Source organism: Pelobates fuscus, chromosome 2 (genome assembly GCF_036172605.1).
Source record: "Pelobates fuscus isolate aPelFus1 chromosome 2, aPelFus1.pri, whole genome shotgun sequence".
In the NCBI taxonomy this organism is placed as follows: domain Eukaryota; kingdom Metazoa; phylum Chordata; class Amphibia; order Anura; family Pelobatidae; genus Pelobates; species Pelobates fuscus.
Window position 1 is genome coordinate 10,775,621 of NC_086318.1, and position 25,622 is coordinate 10,801,242.

Consider the following 25,622-nt stretch of genomic DNA (forward strand, 5'->3'; position numbering starts at 1 on the left):
ACTCACTCAAATTTTCTCCCTCCCCCCACTCAAATTTTCTCCCTCTCCCCCCTCCCCCCTCCCCCCTCCCCCCTCCCCCCTCCAATTTCCTCCCTCCCTCTCCCCACTCACTGAAATGTCCTCCCCCAACTGGCTGTCCATGACACCCGGCGGGCGCGCGAGGGAGCACTCTCCCTGGCTGAGTGCTTCCTCTTCAGCTCCCTCGCGCGCCGCGTACTGATGCCGGCATCAGTACGGTGCGCGAGGGAGCTGAAGAGGAAGCACTCAGAGGAGAGTGCTCCCTCGCGCACCCGCCGGGTGTCAGCAGGGCCAGCCTCTGGGGGGCCCTGAGGTGACCGGCTGCTGGGCCCCCCAGGAGAAGAGGCTGGCCCAGTGGGTACATACCGGGCCCCCTGCGACCCGGTATGTACCCACTGAATGTGGGGCCCGGACGACCTGAGCAGTCCGGGCCCCCCAGGACCGCATGCCCCTGCCGGCTCTGCTTGGGGCCCCGGGCCAGCTCGGGGCCCCAAGCAGTTGCTTGTTTTGCCTGTCGGGTAGCGACGGGCTTGGTTGTTTCCATGTTCCAGGTGTATGTAACACAGCTGCTGACAATTTGTCTCGCTTTAAATTTCAGGCGTTTCATCAAGCACTCCCGTCAGCTGCGCCCACAGCCACCATCACTCAAACAACTCATACTGGACTAGAAACCATCATGCAGCATAGCAGGACATTGTCCCAATTGGCACTTTCAAACAATACACACAAAACATACAACAGAGCTTTCACACTATTCAAAAGATTCCTTCTGGAACATAACATCATGCAACCATTTGTTATGACATCTTTTTGGGGGTTTGGTTCCTTTTGCCACCTTAAACTTAAAATGTCATATAACACCATCAAACTCTCTCACTGGCATTCAACACCACATGCTAATCTTACACCCAAATAACAGTTTCATGGCCTCTCACCAAATTAAGACCATACTCAGAGGTATTCAGAAATCAGAACCCACACATACAGCCCAGAGGCTACCCATAGATAACCATATCTTCAAAGCATTATCTAACCTGCTTGACTTAAAACCGTTTGACACCGAAACCGACGTATTAGTAGACCTGTAAATAAAGTGGCCCATCGAGAAAGGTAATTTAAGTGAAATCATTTAATAAAGGTGGCGTGGTGGGAGGGACTCATAATGGAACGAATGCCTAGGAGGAGTCTAGTGCCGATGGTGAGTATTTATATCAGCACTAGCCCCTCCCACAACTCCAGGCTCCGCCTTTAAATTTGTGTTCAGGACAATAAAGGCCGTAAGTGTAATAGATACCTTCTCATACCAGTAGGGGTATGTATAATTTGGTTGAGGTGTGCCGAAACAGACGTATTAGTAGACCTGTAAATAAAGTGGGCAAAAGATGTATGCCAAAAAGATTTATTCAATCTACAATAACTTAGTACAACATAACATCATAATGCCAAATGTTGGAAAGCTTGTTTGATTTCTCTCTCAGGTTGTGGAATGTACCTACAGTACGCTGTAGATTTCCAGCGCCCCAGTGACTTAATAATATGAGTAGGTATGTTCCTGTATGAGGCTGCTGACACTGCTCCAATACGGAAAGAACTCCCCGAGTAGCGTGAGGGGTTAAGGCCTAATCTCATCAACAGGATTCTAACTTAAAGCGTGAATTTGCTTGTCGTGAGGATGGTGCCGTGTAAGGTGAGTAACGGGCGATTAGTAGGTGTTTGTAAATTAGTCCGATAGGTATCGAATCTCTTTACGGGACACCATTTATTAAATGTGGGGTAATAAGGGATTGTGACGGTTTGCCCAGGGTGACTTGTCTTGGTATGTAACAGTGAGAGGAGGTAATGGTCTTCCTGTTTAATTATATGGTCAACGTTAAGACAGGACCTAGAGTCGGTAGTATAGATGGTAGTAAATTCTCTGGCCTAAGGAACCCGTAAAAAGCTAAATACATAGACATAGACTTTTAAGGTCTGATTGGTTTTAGGTTCAAATAGAGAGTTATCCAAAAGGTCTGACAGTGATCTGAAACACATTCCCAGTAATACGCAATCTTTGTGTGCTAGTGTTGTACTGATCCTTTGGATTCATTTTAATAAAGTCTTGATTTGGTAGGAGGATTAGAAGGTATGTTTGTTTGGATATAGAGTTAACATGTGGTGTTGTAACCCTGTGAGGAAAAGTTTAACTGTATTGTAGGACAAATGTAAATTGAGGTGGCAAAAAGAGGCAAATGCTACCAAAGAATCCATCGCAAATACGTCTGCCACTTGGAAGTCCCTAGTAAATTTCACCAAAACATTAGCTCTTTTGTATGTACGCCTGGCGTTTTCGGACAGAGCTCTTTGTGACAGTATTCTGCCTTGCTCTAGGAGATGATTTAATCCAATATGAGGTCTTGAAACTGAGGGGCCGGAGTTGCTACCATGAAGGCATTGGGATAGAATAACCGAAATTCCTGAAAACGGAAGCGGGACAAATGGTCAGCTGCGGTGTTCTGAACACCCGGTACGTGTGTGCAATACAAAAAGAACTGATGAGTTGTCGCAAGCCAAATTAATCGTCTCACGAAACTCATAATGACTAGAGAGGGGGACCGGCCTTTGTTAATAATGTGGCATGTTGCTTGGTTATCTGAAAACCAATGGACCGTGTGCCCAGACCAGGAGTGTCCCCGTGTCGCGGCTGCAGCCACGATATGCTCATATTCCAGTATTTGTTTACGAAAAGTTGTTAATTCATCTTGCACATCCTCAATTATGACAACCATTAAATCTAAAGAGCATTTATTTAATAGACATATCCATCTTTTGCATACCATTGCTTTATAGCATCCCAATGTAGGCGTATTTTGAATTCTAAAGCCTCTCAGTATTCTCCTTGCTCGGTAATTGTCTGATAAAAACAGACCATGGAGATCTAAATCAAGCTTTTTTTTAATTTAATGTATCTAAACTGGTCCTCATTGGAGACCGATTACAGAGATATACTAAGCCAGGACTTTTATGCACCCTCATAATAATAAACGCTACGATATTCAACATCACATGACTTGTCTTACGGACCATGTAGTGTACAAAATCACCTGCCCGTGCAGGCTACATTACATAGGGAAGACGGAATTAGAATTTAGAGCTTGTATGAGAGGACATCACTTCGCAATTAACACAGCATACCGAGATGGATATACAGAAACAACGGTGGCCAAACATGTTCTGCACATGGGACATTCCTGAGCAACACTGAAGTTTATTGGCATTGACAGGGTACCACCACTACACAGAGGATAAGATAGAGCCCGCTTATAATTGCAGCGAGAGACCTTCTGGATTAAAACTTTGAACACTCTAGCCCTACATGGCTTAAATGACTACATTTCTTTTTCATCTTTCTTGCCATTACGTTGATTGGCTCTTGCTGAAAATGGTCAACCTTAATCTTTTATAGCCATCTATGAGAAATTATTATTTATAAAGTGCCAAGTTTCATAGCCCTGTACAGTGGGTGGACTAACAGACAAGTATTTGTGACCAGACAAGTTGGACGCACAGTAACAGAGGGATTGAGTGCCTGCTCAGTGAGCTTACATGCTAGATGGAGTGGGGTATAGTGACACAGTAACAGAGGGATTGACGGCCCGGCTCATTGAGGTTACATGTTAGAGGGAGTCGGGTATAGTGACACAGTAACAGAGGGATTGAGGGCCCTGCTCAGTGAGGTTACATGTTAGAGGGAGTGGGGTATAGTGACACAGTAACAGAGGGATTGAGGGCTCTGCTCAGTGAGTTTACATGTCAGAGGGAGTGGGGGTATGGCGACACAGTAACAGAGGTATTGAGGGCCCTGCTCAGTGAGTATACATGCTAGAGGGAGTGGGCTATAGTGACACAGAAACAGAGGGATTGAGGGCCCTGCTCAGTGAGGGGGGAGAGGGTAATGACCACTGGGGGATTACCACTAAGGGGGTGGGGGAAGGAGGGAAAGGTCTACTAAGGAGTTTGGGAGAGGGAGGACCACTAAGGGGAGGGATGGAGGACCACTAAGGAGGAGAGGGGGGAGTGAGAAGACCACCAAGGGGGGACTGCAGAGGGACAGGGGGCCAAGGGAGAGCACTAAGGGACAGAAGGGGAGCACACGGAGGGACAGGAGGGAAGGGGAAATCAATAATTGACAGGAGGGGAGAGCACTATGAAAATGTTTTTAAAATATAAAAAGAGTTGCTCCCCTCTCAGTCCCTATCCTACCCCTCAAACCCTCTCTTTTACACCACACACAGAAACATACAATGCATTCCTACTCTCACACACACACACAATCACTCATTCTCTTATACACAGAAACAAAATGCATCTCTTACACAATCAATGCACCCCTTACAGACACACACTGCATTCAATTACATACACAGAAACACACCTTGCACCCCTTACACACACACACAGAAACATACAATGCATTCCTTACACGCAAACACACACTGCATCCCTTACACAAATTGGTATCCCTATACACTACATCCTATAAGAACACACACATTGCATCCTCTACAATAACACATAAAACATCCCCTACACACATACACTCCACTTCCTGTGAGAGAACTCATGGGTGGGCAATGTAGGTATTTATGAGTGGGCATTGTAGGCACTCACGGTCAAGCCCTGGGGGCCCAGACCTTCAGTTGTGTAAGGTGCCCTAAAAAAATGGAGCTGCTTCCTGTTCGTTAATTGTTGTGAGCACTGTTAAAAACAGTCTCCAGAGAGCCTCTTCTACACCAGACCTGTGGAGCCAGACTGAGCCCATCATCAGCCTCTTGTCCTCATCTGGTGGTAAGTAGGCAATCCAGTATATTATTAGTGGCACTAATCTCTAATTTACCTCACATTAAATGGATACTATAGTCACCAGAAGCACTACAGCATAATGTAGTGGTTCTGGTGTCTATAGACTGTGCCTGTAGGCTTTTTAATGTAAACACACGGTCTTTTCAGGTAGAAGACACTTTGTAAAGACTGGCATTGGCCCATATGGCAGAGCATATGGGCGGGGCATTGTGATGTCACATGGTGGGCAGGACATATGATTGGGGGGGGGGGGGGGGGGGGGGTGAGGCAGCAAATTTTTTTTTGCCTAGGGCGGCAAAAATCCTTGCACCGGCCCTGAGGTGAGGTCCTCTGATCTCCCCTGCGGGCCTCTGCCATCACGGCCCACTTGCATTTTGTCCAGTGTGGGCCCAAGTTCATGATAATATGGATACTACATATATGTTTTTTGGAATCATCATAAGGTGATAAATTGGGAAGCACGACTGCAGTCACTGATTATAGCATCAATTATATAGTGTTGCACCAGGATTGCCCCTTCTCACGGAATACGTTTCATTTTATCTGCTTCCCGCACTGCCAGGATATCGTGGAATTCATTTAAATATTGTTCCCCCGGATTGCTCCTAATTATCTCACCTAATACATTTAATTGCATCTGCTTCATGCACCGCAGGGATATCAGAGAATCCATTTAGTACAATCTCTGGTACCTTTGCTATACAGTCTCCAGGGTATTTCAAGATATGAAACTCATATGGTGAGAACATTCTATCACGTCTCACTTTTATATTTGTCTCACTTTTTAGTGGAGAATTTCTCCAACTTGATGAGGACCTAACATTTCATGTGCCTGAATAATTTCTCCACAATTTTTTGTAAAATCATACACAGGCTACTAATGAGAGCTGGAGAGTAGACACTTTTCAGTATCCATGTTATTCCAAACATCTAGCACTGCAGCAAGTCAGCTCTTTAAAACAAGCATAAACACCAAGACAATTACTATGCAAAGTGTTTTGGTTTTTTTCTACCGAGAAACAAAGGTTAGGGAAGACATAACCTGCTTTAAATGTGAAATTATGGCCCTGTATAATTTGATGATCAAAGCGATTTACTACTCTCCACACAGCTTACTATCTATAGTTCATTAATGAAACATAAGCAGAAACATTGAAGATTCTCACACTTTTTACAAATACATTCTAGATAGATTTTTGCACAGATATTCTTTCTGGTCTTATTTCTCGATTTATTATCAATTGTGAATTAGGATTGCAATAGCGAAGTTAGAAAAAAGTAACAGCAGAATTATCTTTTATAATTTCTCCACAACCCCCGGTAAGATGGTTAAAGTGATGTGGGCAAAGATCTCACCAAGGAATGCCACAGCAGAGAGTACTGGCACACCCATGTCCTTCTGATGTGACAGTACACTTTATGTACAGTGCGTTTCCAACAGGCCAGCTTGAAGCCACTAAATTTGCCATCAGCTAAACATCTGGGCAGCAGCCGCAACCACCAGCTTAATTCCGTGTTCCTCTTGGCAACAACATGGGACTGAGGAGAGAAACGGTCTCTTAGTTTCACTCCTGGCACAGCACTAGATGGGTGGGGACTAAAAGGACAGCAGCAAAAATGTAAAGTGGAACAGACACATTGAACCTTTTGTTTTTTTAATCCCTATATTTAACAAATCTGTATTTATAAAATAGCAATCCATACTGGGTGTACTATCTTAGCTCTTCATCATCCAATGTTATAAGCTAGGTCCTTAGCACCAAGTGGTCAGCATAGAGAAAACAAACCAAGGAGAAATATAACCACATTTCCCCATTTGCAGTGTGTTCCCTGGCTCAACTGGATTGTAATGTAATTTGCTAAATTATTTATGTAAATTTAAAAGAAAACAGAGCATCACATGAAACAGGTTAACACCATTATTGTCAATGTTTTATTCAATGATTGAGTTTTCAGAGAAGTAACGTTTCCCCCTTTAGAGAATATCTTTTTCAACATTGGAAAGCATCTGATTTTATAAGCCATGTATCGTTGAATAAAAGGTATTTGAAAGATTGAGGTGAACCAGTTAATTTAATATATTCTATGATGCCAGATTCAGCATAGCTTTCTATCGACTACTAGATGAATCTGTATTAGAATCTGTAGGCTTCAACAATGACAGCGCAGAACCAGATGACCTCTGTAGGAAACTCAATAGCTGGCAACAGATTGAAAACAATATTTTATTCATAATGTCCACATTGCGATGGAATGGATGCGTTGCTGGAGCATTGGGCCAAGAGTCACCTCATGTCCACCACCATGGCCTCACCTATAATGAGCATTATTTGCCATGTCTCACAGCAAGAACTAAGTGCAAAAATCAAGTGCCATACTTTACAGAAAGCATTGGAAATGCTGGAACCCAGTGCCTGGGTAATGTTATTTCTAAGGCACGTACGGCTCATCTTTAAGCAAGGTTAATAAATCGTCCACACTGCACCTTAGCAAGTGCCCTTCTCTACACAGCATGGACGGAATTCCCGATTAGTGCTCATTGTAAAGAGACCGTTAGTGGTGAAATTTTTTGTTAGGATCGTTGGCATGGTCAATCAAAAGCTGGCACGGTGTGAATTGGCTTCCATACACATTCTCGTATTTTCTCAACCTTTCAACAAGACGCTTCGCCCCATATGCATCAGTGTACCGGAATGGACCTAAACACAAACACAGGTTTGTTTAAAATTAAAAGCTCATTCTCATACATAAACAAAATTTTTTTTTAGACAAGTCACATATTTGATTATCATTTCTACACAATGCCAACACTTAAGAGTTTAATTAATTTCCCATTCTTCACTCATAGTCTACTCTGTCTTGCCAGCATTCAGTCCAAGATTTGTGTTTATCTTCATTAATCTGCTACACAAGCCTACTAGAAAACATCTGTAAGCAAATGTCCAATATCTATTCAGAAAGTCGAAACACACCGTTGGAAACCAAGAACAAAGCTAGAAATGCAAGCTTACCTCCAAGGCATGGTGGAAATCCCAAGCCAAAGACAGCCCCAATATCACCTTCTACTGGGTTACTGAGAATGCCTTCCTGCAAACACATTACTGCCTCGTTCACAAACCGAGTGACCAAACGCATCTGGATGTCCTCATCAGAGGAACTGAAAGAAAGGGAAATAAACCATTCACCTGTTACTTTACTAAACAAATGCTCGAAACTGCAGACAAGTCACTATTTCACAGAGAGAAGATGCTTCAAAGCAGCAAATCTCAGTAGCACCAAGCTCAGATATCCATTCCAAGCTGGAGAAATGTGCTCCTGCCTGTACTAGAGAGGCAGCTACTAGTCTTCATGTGAGTAGCTTTATTAAAATCAGATTAATAACAAAATCCACCAAGCCCAACTTGAGATCCGCGCGTGATGCATAACCATTAGTTTTGTATCTGCACGGTTTGGCTTCACCAGAAATGGTTTTAGTACCTAGCCATCAGAATGATCTACACACATTTACTTTACCAGTTGATATTCCTAGCCATCAGAATGATCTACACACATTTACTTTACCAGTTGTTATTGGTGGGAAGACTGTTTTCTCTCCTCTGGATTTATAGCGACATTCAAAACAATTTACATATATTAGTATTTGTACAGTATTTTCTGAGTGAACATGAATAGTTCTAAATAAAAAGGGAACACAACGTCATAACAATTAGGTTATGTTACATTACATTGTCCCTTAAATGCAGTATTGTTCCAAGTACCATAACCACTATATGTTATAGTAATCAAGAAATCTGTCTATGAAACTTGCTGTTTCAATTCCCTCACATATTCTTTAATGTTGTGTTATCTTAAAGAGAATCTTTAGTGTTAGGAATGCAAATCCGATTGACATCACCAGCTCTACTGGTAAGGTGCTTGGAGTGTCCCTTTAACTCCATTGGATGCATAACCAAGACATGGCTTACTCTCTTCAGTAGGCCAGGTCTGAAACAAAGGAAGCTTGTGAGTGCTACTACATATAATCTGCACATTAAAGTAAATATATGGGGACAGTAACATATTATACATGGTTCAACTGTGAGGCTGTCAGGTTTGAAAGCTGACTTACTATACTCTGAAAGATTAGTCAGCAGCTTCCAGAAAACATTCTACAAAGTTGGAGTGCAGAGTTGGAAGTCAGTTGAAAGTGCCTATAGTTTGCTGCTACAGAATATCATGGTCTAAGGGGACTTTCCATTTAAACCGGTATCCAGATGTAAAGCTAGGATAGCATTTAGAAAGTGACGCCAGGAGAGCACAAAAGGAAACAGGTGAGAATAAGTGTCACAGATGTGGGGTTTCCACGCACTGTAACCAGGAAAGAAATTAAAAATTAACAATGTAAAGTGGTGTCCGATGAGCAGAGGCACAGTGAGAAACTTACACCTCTGGGCGAGCCTGCAGCTTGAACTTCTCAAGAATTTCTTCTGTGCCATCGTTTATAGATCTGTTTTTCAGTCCAGCCTGATAGATGTAAAATCCTTTCCCTGACTTACGGCCTAGATAAAAACACAAGAATAGCAAATACTTTATCATGTAGAAACAAAAAACAGGCAGAAGTGAGCTATATGCAGTTTACACAAGGACAGTAACTTACCACACACCTCCAAAGTGTGTAGAGATGTGGTTTTTATTTTACATACAATTTCAGTACACACCAAGCGCGTGGAGTTCACAATAAAAGTGGCCCAAGCATTGAAAGGTCGCCAGGGTTTTTGTGAATACACAGAGCTAAATTAAATGTCACACTATGCACCATAAGCACTTTGCATTCCCTGACCTGTGTATACACTGACTGGCAGCAGTATGGCTGCCATCAGCTATTTAGCAATTCCAGTGTGAGTATTGGACTACTCTTTGAGGATGGGGAGATTGAAGAGTCTCATCCTGGTGAGCTTTGCACCAATGGATACTTTCTAAAAGTTAGGGACTTATTTTCTCATTTATATAAAGCATAAAACACACACACACACACACACACACGGACAGATTTTACATTGACACGGTTATTTCTTAGATTATCAGATGTCCATGCATGTACAGATTTACAGAGGTTTTTGTGAACCTCTTACTTCACTTTCCAAGTGTGAAACGGATACGGTGACTTGCATCATATTTAACATTCTACCCTTGTTTATTACCCCTTCAACTGTATACAAATAACAGCATGAGAGAGGCTTGAAGTGTTTATACAGTGATTTCATTTAAGGATTTGCACTGTACATTTATGGTTACCAGCTCAGTGTCTGCTGACAGATCCTCGACATAGGATTCACAGTGAAAGCAATGGAAACATTGAATAAGGGATCATGAATTCATTGCTTTACTTCCAGAAAGCTGTACTTTGGGTAGGTACAATGTCAAATAATTTCTACGGACATCACCGGTCAAACACAACGGATACAATCTTATTAATCAGTGAGATAATAAACTAGTTGTACATGGTATAAGATAAACACTTGTGAGAGGCAGTATGTAGGAGTCTCAATAGGTTCAGTAAGGGGCTGTCACATTGTTATTTCCTTGCGTGGTTACCTGCATCTCAAAGTCCCTCAAACTGCAGGTGCTGTTGGAATGATAACTTTGTACAAGTTGCGTCATGGAAAAGGTCTCAAAATGCTCAGTTTTTAGTCCCATCTGAAAACTTACCCAAGAATCCTTTAGCTACCATAGCTTTCAACAGCTCAATGTTTCCTCCACCAAATCTTTCTCCAAAAGCTTTTCCAAGGTCCTCAGCAACATGAGCTGCCACATCAATGCCCACTTCATCAGCCAGCGTGGAAGCACCCACTGGAAAACCAAAGCCAGTCGAGAGGGCATCCAACTTCTTGGGGTCAACACCTTCCTAAGAGTGAAAAATCAAAGGCAAAATAGCTTTCAGTTAAAATTCATGTATGAAAACAGCACAATCCCTTCCAGCAAATGCATATGTATAAGCTCCTTACGCAAGTGGTTTAATTGTTTTAAAAATTGGTAGACATTTTAAACCATTAAAAGGAGACTCACCTGAAGAACACGGACTACCTCTGCCATCATGGGACCCAGACACCTGGTGGTATAGAAGCCTGGTCCATCCTGAAATCGTATCAAGAGAGGAATCGATTTGCACATTTCTATTGTTCAGCCCAAAACAATTAAAGTAAATCGCTCACAATGTGAAACTAAAATGATTGGTTAGGAGATGAATGTTCTAAAAGAACAAGGAAGAGTAACTATTCCAGGGGTTAACAGAATCAATAATGGGTTATGAGAGTTCTCAAAAGCTACATACCTTCACAACAATGATGACTTTTCCCTGTTTAAGGCCGACAGACACAGCTGAAGCCGTAGTGTCCTTGGACGTTTTGTCTGTAGTGATTATCTCCAGTAGCTGCATCTTGTCCACTGGGGAGAAATAGTGCATTCCTATTACCTGGAACAAAGTGACACGAGTAAGACAATGTCCCACCAACTAACTATAATCAAAATTCCCAATACCTATACTTTATACTTCTTAACACAGGAATCACAAATCAACTGGCATTCTGTCCACTGGCACGTCTTTCTATGGGAATGACAGATCAGGAGGATCAGTGATCCTAATGGAGAGAATTAGTTTTTGTATGTTGAAGGCAGACTTAAAATGGACAGAGGGCTGCTGGTCTCACCTTATCCGGTCTTTTACTGGCGGTGGCGATTTGTGAAATGGGGAGAGCAGACGTATTACTGGCAAAAATACAGTGTGGAGGAACAACCTGTAAGAAAATTGTATAGAAAGTAAATTTGCAGAAAAATAAAAACCACAAAAATGTGTGAACTTGCATCACGTGAATCTAGCTGAAGAAAAAAAAGAGCAATTACAGCAACAGCAGCAGCCATGAGCTCAAACGCCTGTTCAGATGCCAGTTTTATATCCTTTCCACACGCACAAATACTTAGTCAGTGCCAACGCTGTCAGAGTGCTTAGCGCCAACATGTTCTCAGAATAAGAATAGACACTTACAGCTTCCACTTCCTGCAGCACCCGGTGTTTAATGCGGATATCCTCAAACACAGCTTCAATCACCATGTCTGCCGTCTCAAAGCCCTTATAATCCAGCTGCCCGGTCAGGTTACTAATCAGACTGTCCCGCTCAAAGGACGTCAAGTTCTTCTTCCTCACTTTATCGCTCAGGCTGCGGGAAGGTATAGGACAGAACACAAACGTCACGGATCTAAAATACGAAGCTAATTCTACCTCTGAATAGATTAACCACCAAAATGCCACGTCCAAGAATAGAACAGATTATTAGAACTGGACAGTTTTTATTCACATTTGCATTTTATCTATAGGTGTCTTCATCTGACTACATATCCTTCTTCCATAATGCTGGAGACTGAGGCACCATTGGTGGGTCCACTAACCGTGGAGACAAGAATCTATACCGGTTGGTCGTGTAAGTGCATACTACTATTGAATAGTATTTTATATATTACGTATTGCACTATCCGGTTCTTTTTTTCTCTGTATGTACCAACACATCAAGAGTTGGAAGATTAACTGCATTCAGATAACCCTGTGGGGGGTAGGGGGAAAAGGCCTGAGAATGATTGTCTCACCTCCCCCTTTTGCCGTTTTTGGGCGTATTGCATTTTCTTTTAGTTTGGTCTTTTCTCAGATATCCTACTGTGGTTCTATGTTCATGTACATCCAACTATCAGGTTGGGTTCATGTATTTTGCTCACCATGCACTCGTCTTGAGTACTTTATGCTCAATTTTTGTACTTCCTCCATATTTATAAATATTTTATTTGCTAAAAATGGACCACAAACTTTTCTTTTTAGGAGTTTTTTTCTAATCACAAATAAAATCAAGAACATGCAGAAAGAGCTCCAAATGGGAAAAAAGTTCCACCCTATTTTTACAGCTCACCCTTTGAAGACTTGCTGCTGTCCTCTGCCCAGACCTTCAACTGTTGTGTCTTTCAGAATAGTCTTTAGTCCTTTATCCACAGACACTTGGGCAACGCCAGCTCCCATGAGTCCAGCACCAAGGATTGCCAACTTCCTACACAGAGCAAAAGGGACTTTTATAATAATGCATACATGCCTGTCACCACTAATTTCAAAAGTGCTTTCACAGCTTGTCCTAGAGCAAGGATTAGCAACCTTTGGTACTCCAGATATTGTGGACTACATCTCCCCTGATGCTTTGCCAGCAATATAGCTGTACAGGGAGATGAAATATCTGGAGTGTCAAAGGTTACCTACCCCTATCCTAGAGAGTCAGAGAGGGGAGCGGGAAGACAAACTGAGCACCATTATACCAACAGGGAGTAAAAGTAAATAAATCACTCAACGCACCCACATACTGACATGAATTCCCACCAATTTGGTGCCTGTAACCTGGTATAAAAAGTATATGTTTCAAGCCATAACAGACTTAACGCCGTCTTATTTTCAACAGGAAACAAACATGACTGAACAACGACTAACTTATTCTTCACAATGCCGTCCCACCACTCATCTCCACAAATCAAATCATTCGGTCAGTGACATGACTTGTCCACTTACGCAACTTCTTTCTGAGGAGCTCCAAACTTATTCTTCTTGCAGAGAACCTGGCCGTGGTACAGGCCAATTAGTGCTTTGGACTCGCTGGTCATTCCAAGCTCACCAAATTTCTGAAGACAAACAAAAGGGGTAGGTTTTCTGAGAGAAAGTGGGGATGTCCAACTAAAGTACAAAACGAAGCATTCTTCCACTCAAACAACCTAGGACAATCACGCGGGCAGACAAGGAGCGACACAGCTGATAAATGCAGCACTATACCTGTGACTCTGCAAGATAGCCAGCATCCGACCCCTGCTCCAGTCCAGTCTTCACTACCTGACAGCAAATAAAATGGGAGAATCAATATACACAAACCTCTGACATGAAGCTCTACTCCGAGAAGGCATTTTACATTTTACACTGAGCCAGATGCAACTAACTAAACATAGATCCAGTTTGTAGTGTCCGTGAGCACTAGTCATACACCTTCCAAATACACAAATCCTTCATAGCTAGAAGGAACATGAACTAATTTGTCGATATTAGCAGAGCTATACATAGCTATAGTAAAGATGATTAAGACTGCATCTATGGGTTCCATATTTAGCAACTGGTTTTGTATTGTGCGTATCTGAATTGGTTTCTGATTGTTGAAATACTTTTAGAGGTAGGAAGTCTCATAAGGCACCTGGCTTACCAATTTCTAATGATTCTTAAAATATCCCTATTAATATCTCCTGTTAGAACATCTGATTTGGAAGGCTCGGTTTTGTTTAAAGCTACACATTACTTAACATACCTCAATAATCTTGAGGGGTGCAGGATAAAGCCCCTTTGTCTGCTTCTTAACCTTTTTTTCCACAGTTTTGTAGATTTGCTGCCTTACAAATGGTACAGACATGACGTAGTCTGTGATCTCTGAAAGACAAGGAGACAGACAAACCATAAGGAATTCACCATAGAAACAAAATCTTCATATCAAGGAGGAAAGAAAGAAGGAATAGATTTCAAAATACCAAGAGAGGCCTGATGGCTATTAAGACAGCTGCAGACCAGCACTTCCAGATAATTATAACAAACAGGATTATCCACTGAAAAGTGAATGGTTGTGGATTTAAAGAACAAAATATCTTGAATAGAAACAGGCGACTTGGGAGAATGTTTTAGTTCAGCCAACGCGGCCTAAAACTCTCAATTCACTCAATTCCTGACAATTCACACTTTAATAAATAACTCTGGTAATCTTTCCCACAAGCAGTAATTGCAGGAAACGGTCTAATTGAGAGCAATAGCAAAGTAGAATTGTGTCTGGATGTCACACCTTTCCTGAGACCACATAGGGAATCATGAGAGCAAAGACGTGCAAAGGTGGAGAGTGCCAATATAGTGCAATAAATACACCTACTATGGCGTCACGCCACACCAGAATATATAGTGCAATAAATACACCTACAATGGCGTCACGCCACACCAGAATATATAGTGCAATAAATACACCTACTATGGCATCACGCCACACCAGAATATATAGTGCAATAAATACACCTACTATGGCATCACGCCACACCAGAATATATAGTGCAATAAATACACCTACTATGGCGTCACGCCACACCAGAATATATAGTGCAATAAATACACCTACTATGGCATCACGCCACACCAGAATATATAGTGCAAAACATAAAAACAAGTGAAGGTGTACATGCACAAACTAAATGAACACACATCACATACTTATACCAACCCTGGGGGAAAAAACAAATAAAAAAATAAAATTATAAAATATTATTATTATTAATAATATATAACAATCCAGGAAGTTATGAAGTCTCATGGAGTTAGAGTAATTTAATGAAAACACAGAAAGCTTTCAAATATTTAAGGAATAGGATCTAGACTCATTCTTCCTGTAGTTACCTCCAAAAGGGCCATATTTGCAGTGTGTTCATTTAGATTCTGCATAATATATTCCTGCATTTACACCTTCCCTTGTTTTTTTTAAGTTTCACGTGAGGAATCATAGCTTTTTATATTAAGCAGTACAAGTGTTTGTGCAGTGTATGTAGAAACATTCTGTTCATGTAGTTAAAGCAGTCTCCTTCACTGCAGAGTTTGTATCTCCGTCATACACAACATTCCAGAGCATGTGAGTGTAAACATCTGCATCCACACTCAGACTTACAGGAAGTGCGTTCTTACAAATTGAGTGAAGATTTAGAATATGAATTAATAGATAACATGTCTTGGTAATCATGACGACCCTAAGGTGGTGACAAAGTTCTGTCTAAGTTAATAAGTCAGACACCTTAATGGGTCAATAATACAGAATACCTACAACAAGCAAGTCAAGCTCAAAGGCTAACACAGGCCAAGGTTTAAGTTTATGTGGGGCGTAAATTTAAAGTTTGACCTCTAGACCAACACTAACTAAAATTACTTGGATCATTCGCATGGAAACCATATGTATGATGACATGGGTGGTGGTGGGTGTGTTTTACTCAAAAATATCACTTAAAGTTACTTACTATGCCCCCCATCCCAATCTAAATACACAGCCTCCTGTAGCCCCATTCCCCTCATATTCTAATACACTGCTCCCTCCCCCAAAATGTAATATACTTCCTCCCCTCCCCTCATTCTAACACATTGCCTCCCCTCCCACCCCCCTAATTTAATACACTGCTTCCCCTCCCACCCCCCTAATTTAATACACTGCTTCCCTTCCCACCCCCCTAATTTAATACACTGCTTCCCCTCCCACCCCCCTAATTTAATACACTGCTTCCCTTCCCACCCCCCTAATTTAATACACTGCTTCCCTTCCCACCCCCCCTAATTTAATACACTGCTTCCCCTCCCACCCCCCTAATTTAATACACTGCTTCCCCTCCCAACCCCCTTAATTTAATACACTGCTTCCCCTCCCAACCCCCTTAATTTAATACACTGCTTCCCCTCCCAACCCCCTTAATTTAATACATTGTCCTCCCCTCCCAACCCCCTTAATTTAAATACACTGTCCTCCCCTCCCAACCCCCTTAATTTAAATACACTGTCCTCCCCTCCCAGCCCCCTAATTTAATACATTGTCCTCCCCTCCCAGCCCCCTAATTTGATACATTGTCCTCCCCTCCCAACCCCCTAATTTGATACATTGTCCTCCCCTCCCACCCCCCTAATTTAATACATTGTCCTCCCCTCCCACCCCCCTAATTTAATACACTGCTTCCCCTCCCAACCCCCTAATTTAATACATTGTCCTCCCCTCCCACCCACCTAATTTAATACATTGTCCTCCCCTCCCACCCACCTAATTTAATACATTGTCCTCCCCTCCCAACCCCCTAATTTAATACATTGTCCTCCCCTCCCAACCCCCTAATTTGATACATTGTCCTCCCCTCCCACCCCCCTAATTTAATACATTGTCCTCCCCTCCCACCCCCCTAATTTAATACACTGCTTCCCCTCCCAACCCCCTAATTTAATACATTGTCCTCCCCTCCCACCCACCTAATTTAATACATTGTCCTCCCCTCCCAACCCCCTAATTTACATTGTCCTCCCCTCCCAACCCCCTAATTTACATTGTCCTCCCCTCCCAACCCCCTAATTTACATTGTCCTCCCCTCCCTGCCTCCCAGATTGAATACACTACACTACAGGAAGGTTCCTCCAAGCCCCTTTTCTCCTCCCTCAAGCAGTCTTCCAGTCAAGCCCTGCATGATCTTCTCTGCTTAAGCAGGCCACAGGCTCCTCTGGCACTGCAAGGAGCAGGTAAGGGGGAGTGGCTGGCCTGCTCTGCACGCCGTCAGCCTCTCTGCAGCCAGATATGACTCCATACAATGGAGCATGTGATCGGCCGCAGCACAAAGAGGCCCATGGCAGTATCCCAGTAGCCCAATCTTGCCCTGGGCTGCAAAGAGACCCATTGTGGGCCGCATGTTTGACATGCTTGACCTACAAGGTTAGATCCTGTAAATAGTGACAGAGTATAATCTGAGAAAAGCAAAGCACAGTCAAAGAGCCCATTAATGCAGCGTGCGCAGCAAAGCATGTCACCCAGTGTGGGCACATGGGACAATATTTCAAGACATATTGACCAAAAAGATGCACCCTGCGTCTTACTCTTTATCAGCCCTTTGTCTTTCTTTAAGGAGATCTTCTTGTTGGCAATGCCTCTAGCATAATCCACTGCCACCTCTTCCAGGTACTCAATGGTTCCTTCTTCTGGACTCTTCAGGCCAGGGCCTATTAGAAAGTAGGAGGAGAAAATCGCTTATAACTTAACACTCTAAATACCTTATTCCAGCCCGGCCCTGGAAATGGCAAGCTATAAACCCATACATTCATATTAGAACTTGTAAGGAGAGAGGTTTCAGAACTGTCCGAACACTAGAGGAATTATGTGGTTAAACCAATTTAATTGAAGGATCAGGAACAGGTGGGATCTCTTTCTTCAGTTATTGAAAATACTATGGCTTCCACATGCGCTAGAGAATAATAGTTTCCCATTAAATTACATGTTATTTTTTAAGATTGTAAACTTTTTGGCGACATCATTTACAGTTTCAATCTGTTTTTTTTTTTTTGGTTTGTTTTTTTAAAGCAGTCTGTCCCACAGTAGTTGTCAAGGTTCGTGGAGGCTCCACGGGTCACAGCCACAGCCTACACTACTTGGCCTAAAGCCATAAAGCTCTGGATAAAAGATTCAAAAGAAAGAAAACTCACCAAGAGGATCGACTAGCTGGTCAACCAAACCCATCTTCCTGGCCTTGTCAGCCCGGATGTTTCTCCCAGTCAGCATCATGTCAAAGGCTGTGGGAAGACCAACCTAAAGAGGCAGATCATGGTTAAAAGAGCAAACAGATTTTAATGGCTGTAGCAACCAGTCCATCCGTAGCAGTTTCATGGCTGCTTATTATAAATTCCTTAAATATCAAAACACATCTCATTAGGCTGTCCATTACAATAATACGGTTCTCATCGGGTGAACTAAGGGTACAGCATGATAAAATTGACACTTGACAAATAAGAATATTTAAATGGAAATGGGCACTCAGGATTTTTTTTTTTTTAATATGTTTACGGATATCCTACGGTCAGCAATTAGGATTGTGAGCTCTGAAATATAAAATTAAATGTAAATTCACACTTCTATTCTGTAACATAGTGCCTCCCTCTAAGCCCTGCCCTGTATTTAAATTTTTCAAGATTCTTTTCTTTCAGGTATTGTACCGGAGGATTGGAGGAAGGCAGATGTGGTTCCTATATTTAAAAAGGGTTCAAAATCCTTGCCTGGAAATTATAGACCTGTGAGCTTAACTTCTGTGACTGGGAATTATTTGAACGGCTATTAAGGGATAATATTCAGGAATTCATTGGGAAGAACTGTGTTATTAGCAATAATCAGCATGGTTTTATGAAACATAGGTCATGTCAAACTAACCTAATTGCATTCTACGAAGAAGTAAGTAGAAATATAGATCAGGGTGTTGCAGTGGATGTGATCTACTTGGATTTTGCCAAGGCATTTGATACGGTTCCTCACAATAGGTTAGTCTTCAAATTAAAAGAAATTGGTCTAGATGAATATTCTTGTTCTTGGGTGGAACATTGGTTTAAGGATAGAGTACAGCGAGTTGTCATAAGTGGTAAATTTTCAAGCTGGACAAAAGTGGTAAGTGGTGTCCCTCTGGGTTCTGTTTTGGGACCGCTTCTATTTAACATATTTATAAATGATCTTGAAATGGGCATTGAAAGCCATGTATCAATGTTTGCAGATGACACAAAACTTTGTAAAGTAATTAAATGTGAGCAGGATATTACCTTGCTGCAGAGGGATTTGGATAGATTGGGGGACTGGGCACTAAAATGGCAGATGAAATTTAACGTAGAAAAATGCAAAGTTATGCACTTCGGGGTTAAGAATGCACAAGCAATTTACACCCTAAATGGTAGTGAACTAGGGATAACCACACACGAGAAGGATTTGGGAATTGTTATAGACAACAAATTGGGTAGCAATATGCAATGTCAATCTGCCGTTGCTAAGGCCAGTAAGGTATTGTGTAGTATAAATAGGGGCATAAATTCTCGAGATGAAAATATAATTTTGCCTCTTTATAAATCGCTGGTAAGACCACACCTTGAATATGCTGTGCAATTTTGGGCACCTGTTCTAAAGAAAGATATCATGGCACTAGAAAAAGTGCAGAGACGAGCTACAAAATTGATAAAAGGAATGGAACATATCAGCTATGAAGAAAGGTTAAAAAATTTAAATCTCTTCAGTTTGGAAAAACGGCACCTGAGAGGGGATATGATAACATTATACAAATATATTCGGGGGCCAGTACAAACCATTATCTGTAAATCTATTCATAAACAGGGCTATACATAGGACACGAGGTCACACATTTAGGCTTGAAGAAAGGAGATTTCATCTAAGGCAAAGAAAATGTTTTTTTACAGTAAGAACAATAAGGATGTGGAATTCTCTGCCTGAAGAGGTGGTTTTGTCAGAGTCTATACAGATGTTTAAATTGCAATTGGATAAATACTTGCAAAAACATAACGTACAGGGATATAATTTCTAATTAGTGGGGTAATAGCTGCTTGATCCAAGGAGACATCTGACTGCTATTTTGGGGTCAAGAAGGAATTTTTTTCCTAGTTTGTTGCAAAATTGGAAGCGCTTCAGACTGGGTTTTTTGCCTTCTTTTGGATCAACAGCAAAAGCATATGTGAGGAAGGCTGAACTTGATGGACGCAAGTCTCTTTTCAGCTATGTAACTATGTAAACCCTTTCTTCCTCTGAACATAGTGGAAAAGTCTAAAATTGATTATATTACTGACATAGTACTGTATGTTTTAGCTGTGGCTGAATTGAACTGGATTATACTGTAATGCGACTTCTAAATGCTATAGTATACAATCTAAAGAATACAATACAGAAAAATGGGTAACCCGAGATACACAGAATGGTCAATGCTTTATTCAATGGTGTAATAGCATTAATAGATAGTTTAAAGGAACACTATAGTCACCCAGACCACTTCAGCTCAATGAAGTGGTCTGGGTGCAATGTCCCTCAGGTAAACAGTTTCAGAGAAATTGCTATGTTTACATTGCAGGGTTAATCCAACCTCTAGTGGCTGTCTTAACAGCTGCTAGAGGCGAATCTGCGACGCTGGATGTGAAATTCGCATCCAGTGTGCAGAGCATCCATAGGAAAGCATTACGCATTCAGCTCCACTCGGGAGCCGACGTCGGCGGTGGAGGTCACCGGTGTACAGGGAGCCTGGCGCTGGATAAAGGTAAGTAGCTGAAGGGGTTTTAACCCCTTCAGCGCCACGGGAGGGGGACCCTGAGGGTGAGGGTCCCCAAAGGATGACAGTGTCAGGAAAACAGGTTTGTTTTCCTGACACTATAGTGATCCTTTAATTTGCAACATTACCAGTAGGTGGTGCTCTTGCACCAACACATTTTATATTATTTTCCTGTTCAGTTTTCTCCATTGGCCACTTCTCACTGGTGTATAAAAACAATATTTAGTGGCTGTTCATACACCAAATCCACCCCCCCCCCCCACCCCAATCCACAAATCACAAATCAAACCAAACAGTTTCTCGCACTCTGTTTTGTTAGTGTAGTGATATGTCCATCTAGTGTTTCAGAGTTTGGGGTTTTGGACAAACTGCTGATCGGCCAAAATTATGACAAATCGCAATTTGTTGGAAACCGAATGTATGAGTCTACCAGCTAAACTGGTTAATGGAATGGACACAGCAGGTACCGGTCATTCCAGTGTCTTGAGGGACTGTAGACTAGATCAAGGCTGTTTGAAGCTTGTCTGAACGGTGATGGCTTTTTCCAAATGTAAACACCGAGCAGTGAATCTGTTAAGAATGGCTTAAAACCAGAAACACTAACAGGGCTATTTACCACAATGAGAATCCAAAGTTAAGGACAGAGTAGCTGAACTGGAAGCTTAGCGGGCTTGTGAGTGAACAGATTGTTTTCCTGTTTAACCATTTTGATCTTAAATGTAGAAATCCAGGCAGAATTCTCACTTTAGTGTCCTGTCACTAGCCATTGCAGCTCACTTACCATTTTAGGTAGTCTCTGAGTTCCTCCAGCCCCTGGCAGCAGCCCAAGCATAACTTCAGGAGTCCCAAGGACGGTCTTCTTGTCCTTTGTCGCCACTCTGTATTGACAAGCAATGGCCACCTATGTACAGCACAAATTTATATTAGATACCAATTACAGAACTCCAACAGAATAACATATTACAGCACAGAGACACGGCCGTAGAGAAGAAGTACATTTATTTACAATGAGGTCGAACAACCTACAAAATGTTAAAGGGACACACCAGTGCCAGGAAAACAAATCCTTTTCCTGGCACTGCAGGTCCTCTCTCCCTCCCACCACCCATCCCATGTTGCTGAAGGGGTGAAAATCCCTTCAGTGACTTACCCGAGACCCCCGCTGATGGTTTCGGGTCCGCCCATGCTCCTCCCCCACCGACATCATCCGGCGGGGGAGACCGATCGCACATGCGCTGCAATACCGCGCGCGCACACACACACACACACACACACACTTATATTAGACCTCTCCATAGGAAAGCATTACAAAAAAAAAAGGTTTCAATGCTTTCCTATGGGGAATTGAGCGACATAGCGCGAGGACGTCCAGCGACGCTCTAGCACAGAAAACCTTTGCTAGAAACCAGGAAGTGCCCTCTAGTGGCTGTCTAGTAGACAGCCACTAGTGGAGGAGTTTACCCTACAAGGTAATTATTGCAGTTTATGAAAAGGGTAGTGTGAGTTGGCACCCAGACCACTCCAATGGGCAGAAGTGGTCTGGGTGCCTGGAGTGTCCCTTTAAGGCATCCATCTGAAAAGGGTTCCAGCTCCCTTTTCCCAAAGGAAAGTATACATTTGAGGAGGTTTTGGATAGTAACGTCACTTTATTTCTAATTTCTATTTGCATACAGCAGATATGTGATATGCATTGTGAGTTTACACATCAAAGCACTAACTTTAATTGTTTAGTTTTGACACTGCATTTTTTTTTTTTATCACATTAATTTTGACATATATAACAATGCTCTTACAATAAATTATTAAAATTCACTAACTTATTTAACACTATTCAATTTGTCTCCCACGTTTGAATTAGCGCAGTACCCGAAGGATGACAGTGTCAGGAAAACGGGTTTTACTGGGGCACTGTGATGTAATTAGTGTAGTACCCACCGATATTGGGGCACTGTGATGTAATTAGTGTAGTACCCACCGATATTGGGGCACTGTGATGTAATTAGTGTAGTACCCACCGATATTGGGGCACTGTGATGTAATTAGTGTAGTACCCACCGATATTGGGGCACTGTGATGTAAGTAGTGTAGTACCCACCGATATTGGGGCACTGTGATGTAAGTAGTGTAGTACCCACCGATATTGGGGCACTGTGATGTAAGTAGTGTAGTACCCACCGATATTGGGGCACTGTGATGTAAGTAGTGTAGTACCCACCGATATTGGGGTACTGTGATGTAATGAGTATAGTACCCACCGATTTTGGGGTACTGTGATATAATGAGTATAGTACCCACCGATTTTGGGGCACTGTGATGTAATTAGTGTAGTACCCACCGATATTGGGGCACTGTGATGTAAGTAGTGTAGTACCCACAGATATTGGGGCACTGTGATGTAAGTAGTGTAGCACCCACCGATATTGGGGCACTGTGATGCAAGTCTTGTTCCTCAATAATAACGCAGTCCAACAATAGATCCTCACATACTGCCCTAGGTATCTGATCACAGTAGCACCATGTCACATTGATGTCAGAAATTAAACAGTTTGTGGCATGCCAATGGTAATATAAGCTGGGCTACTAGATGCCTCGAGCAGGCGACATTAATCAATAGTTTTCTACAGTCTGTCCTGGCATCACTCCGAGCTGCAGGTAGGGTCTGTACCTGGTATATGCCATAAACAGTGTGTGCCAGGGAACCACTGAAGCAGGCAATCAATACTGCTTAAAATCAGCCCAAAGCGGAGTGATCACCATGGTAGCCAACAATCCATAGCTAAGACAATGTGCGGACGGTGACTAACTTACACAGTAAAATCACATATCCTGATTGTCAAGCTATGGTTATAGTTCAAGGTTAGAAATACCATCTAAGTTTGAAGCTTGTCAGTATGGCGGCACTGATGGTGTCACTATATAGCTTCTCTAGGAAGCAGGCAATCAGGCATGTAAAAACAAGGGCATGTCTCCAATGTAAACTGATACTTTTCCCAAAAATCTGATGATACCTCAAGAACCACAGTAGAATACCAATCTGGGGTATTTAAAGCAGTTGGATACACAGGGCCTGTAACATTCGCCATTAAAAGCACAATATGTATATAAGAAATAAAATTAAAAAACAGATTTTCCTTAACAGAAGTGTAAAGCACTGGGAAACCTGTTAATAACATGTACGGAAGCTTTGCAGAGTTAGGGTCCATGCAGGAAGAATTGTCTGTTTGCAATCAGTTGCCCACTAGTGCAATCTGGGCTTCTATGTCTCGACACTCTAGTTTAAAAAGTTACCATAAAAAATAAAAAGAGAACAGGAAAAATAACACTTTTCAGCTGAGCCTGTCAATGGCCAACACAGAGATTAACGTAGCAATGCACGGACTGCCATTTAAAGGCTATACCACAGAACATACCTCCAGCCCTCCACCCAGGCAGGAGCCATTGATTGCAGCCACAATAGGTTTGGGAGATTTCTCCAGCTTCTCGAACATTTTCTGCCCCTCCTGAGACAGCCTTGTTATTTCTTGAGGGGTTTTACAAGCTTCAATCATACTGCAAACAGAGAGATTGTCAGAAAATGGTCAAACAACACCTTATACAGCTCAGTCAGTTACCCTTCTATAGTTTGGAAAAGACTCACTTTATGTCGGCCCCGGCTATGAAGCACCCAGGTTTAGAAGAAATAAGCACGGCACTTTTAACGGCATCATTGGCCCAGATTTCATTCATAACGTCATTGAATTCCCTCTGCAGCTGTTCGGACAGCGTGTTCACCTGAAAGGATACAGAACAATTATACCACGCAATTATACCACGCAATTATACCACGCAATTATACCACGCAAGGCAACAGGAGCACAGCAAAACATGGGGAAGAAGAGACACAAGAATCTAATGGCAATTGCAGAATATTTTATGGGACCGATATAAATCTACCCTCAACTTTAACAGATCTAGGATCAACCACCTAGTTATTAGATTTGGAAGAGCGGTTTAAACCCGATTTATGGTATAATTGTGAGAAGTATGACATAAACCCACACATTGCTCAGTGAAAGGTTTTCATTGTCACAAACCTGATGTAAGGCCTGGGCAGGTTAGGTTAGGTAATGGCTGGACAGATACCCGCCAGACTAGGTTAGGTAATGGCTGGACAGATACCCGCCAGACTAGGTTAGGTAATGGCTGGACAGATACCCGCCAGACTAGGTTAGGTAATGGCTGGACAGATACCCGCCAGACTAGGTTAGGTAATGGCTGGACAGATACCCGCCAGACTAGGTTAGGTAATGGCTGGACAGATACCCGCCAGACTAGGTTAGGTAATGGCTGGACAGATACCCGCCAGACTAGGTTAGGTAATGGCTGGACAGATACCCGCCAGACTAGGTTAGGTAATGGCTGGACAGATACCCGCCAGACTAGGTTAGGTAATGGCTGGACAGATACCCGCCAGACTAGGTTAGGTAATGGCTGGACAGATACCCGCCAGACTAGGTTAGGTAATGGCTGGACAGATACCCGCCAGACTAGGTTAGGTAATGGCTGGACAGATACCCGCCAGACTAGGTTAGGTAATGGCTGGACAGATACCCGCCAGACTAGGTTAGGTAATGGCTGGACAGATACCCGCCAGACTAGGTTAGGTAATGGCTGGACAGATACCCGCCAGACTAGGTTAGGTAATGGCAGGACAGATACCCGCCAGACTAGGTTAGGTAATGGCAGGACAGATACCCACCAGACTAGGTTAGGTAATGGCAGGACAGATACCCGCCAGACTAGGTTAGGTAATGGCAGGACAGATACCCGCCAAACTAGGTTAGGTAATGGCAGGACAGATACCCGCCAGACTAGGTTAGGTAATGGCAGGACAGATACCC

The 25,622-nt window shown here is 42.5% G+C and overlaps 1 protein-coding gene across 1 annotated transcript in view; it reads right to left on the bottom strand.

Annotated features, from left to right (window-relative positions):
* Positions 1 to 6,772: 6,772 nt before the first annotated feature.
* The window catches only part of HADHA (hydroxyacyl-CoA dehydrogenase trifunctional multienzyme complex subunit alpha), a 31,631-nt gene continuing 12,781 nt past the window's right edge, over positions 6,773 to 25,622 (bottom strand). The window contains exons 4-20 of the mRNA XM_063441940.1: positions 24,380 to 24,513; positions 24,153 to 24,291; positions 21,524 to 21,643; positions 18,143 to 18,245; positions 17,540 to 17,662; positions 14,208 to 14,326; positions 13,688 to 13,744; positions 13,430 to 13,539; positions 12,789 to 12,923; positions 11,879 to 12,050; positions 11,544 to 11,630; positions 11,168 to 11,308; positions 10,903 to 10,971; positions 10,546 to 10,741; positions 9,281 to 9,395; positions 7,869 to 8,014; positions 6,773 to 7,556 (exon numbers count right to left, since the gene is read on the bottom strand). Of these exons, the coding sequence (XP_063298010.1) occupies positions 7,411 to 7,556; positions 7,869 to 8,014; positions 9,281 to 9,395; positions 10,546 to 10,741; positions 10,903 to 10,971; positions 11,168 to 11,308; positions 11,544 to 11,630; positions 11,879 to 12,050; positions 12,789 to 12,923; positions 13,430 to 13,539; positions 13,688 to 13,744; positions 14,208 to 14,326; positions 17,540 to 17,662; positions 18,143 to 18,245; positions 21,524 to 21,643; positions 24,153 to 24,291; positions 24,380 to 24,513 (2,112 nt within the window). The 3' untranslated portion in view covers positions 6,773 to 7,410. The remainder of the gene's footprint in view (positions 7,557 to 7,868; positions 8,015 to 9,280; positions 9,396 to 10,545; positions 10,742 to 10,902; positions 10,972 to 11,167; positions 11,309 to 11,543; positions 11,631 to 11,878; positions 12,051 to 12,788; positions 12,924 to 13,429; positions 13,540 to 13,687; positions 13,745 to 14,207; positions 14,327 to 17,539; positions 17,663 to 18,142; positions 18,246 to 21,523; positions 21,644 to 24,152; positions 24,292 to 24,379; positions 24,514 to 25,622) is intronic.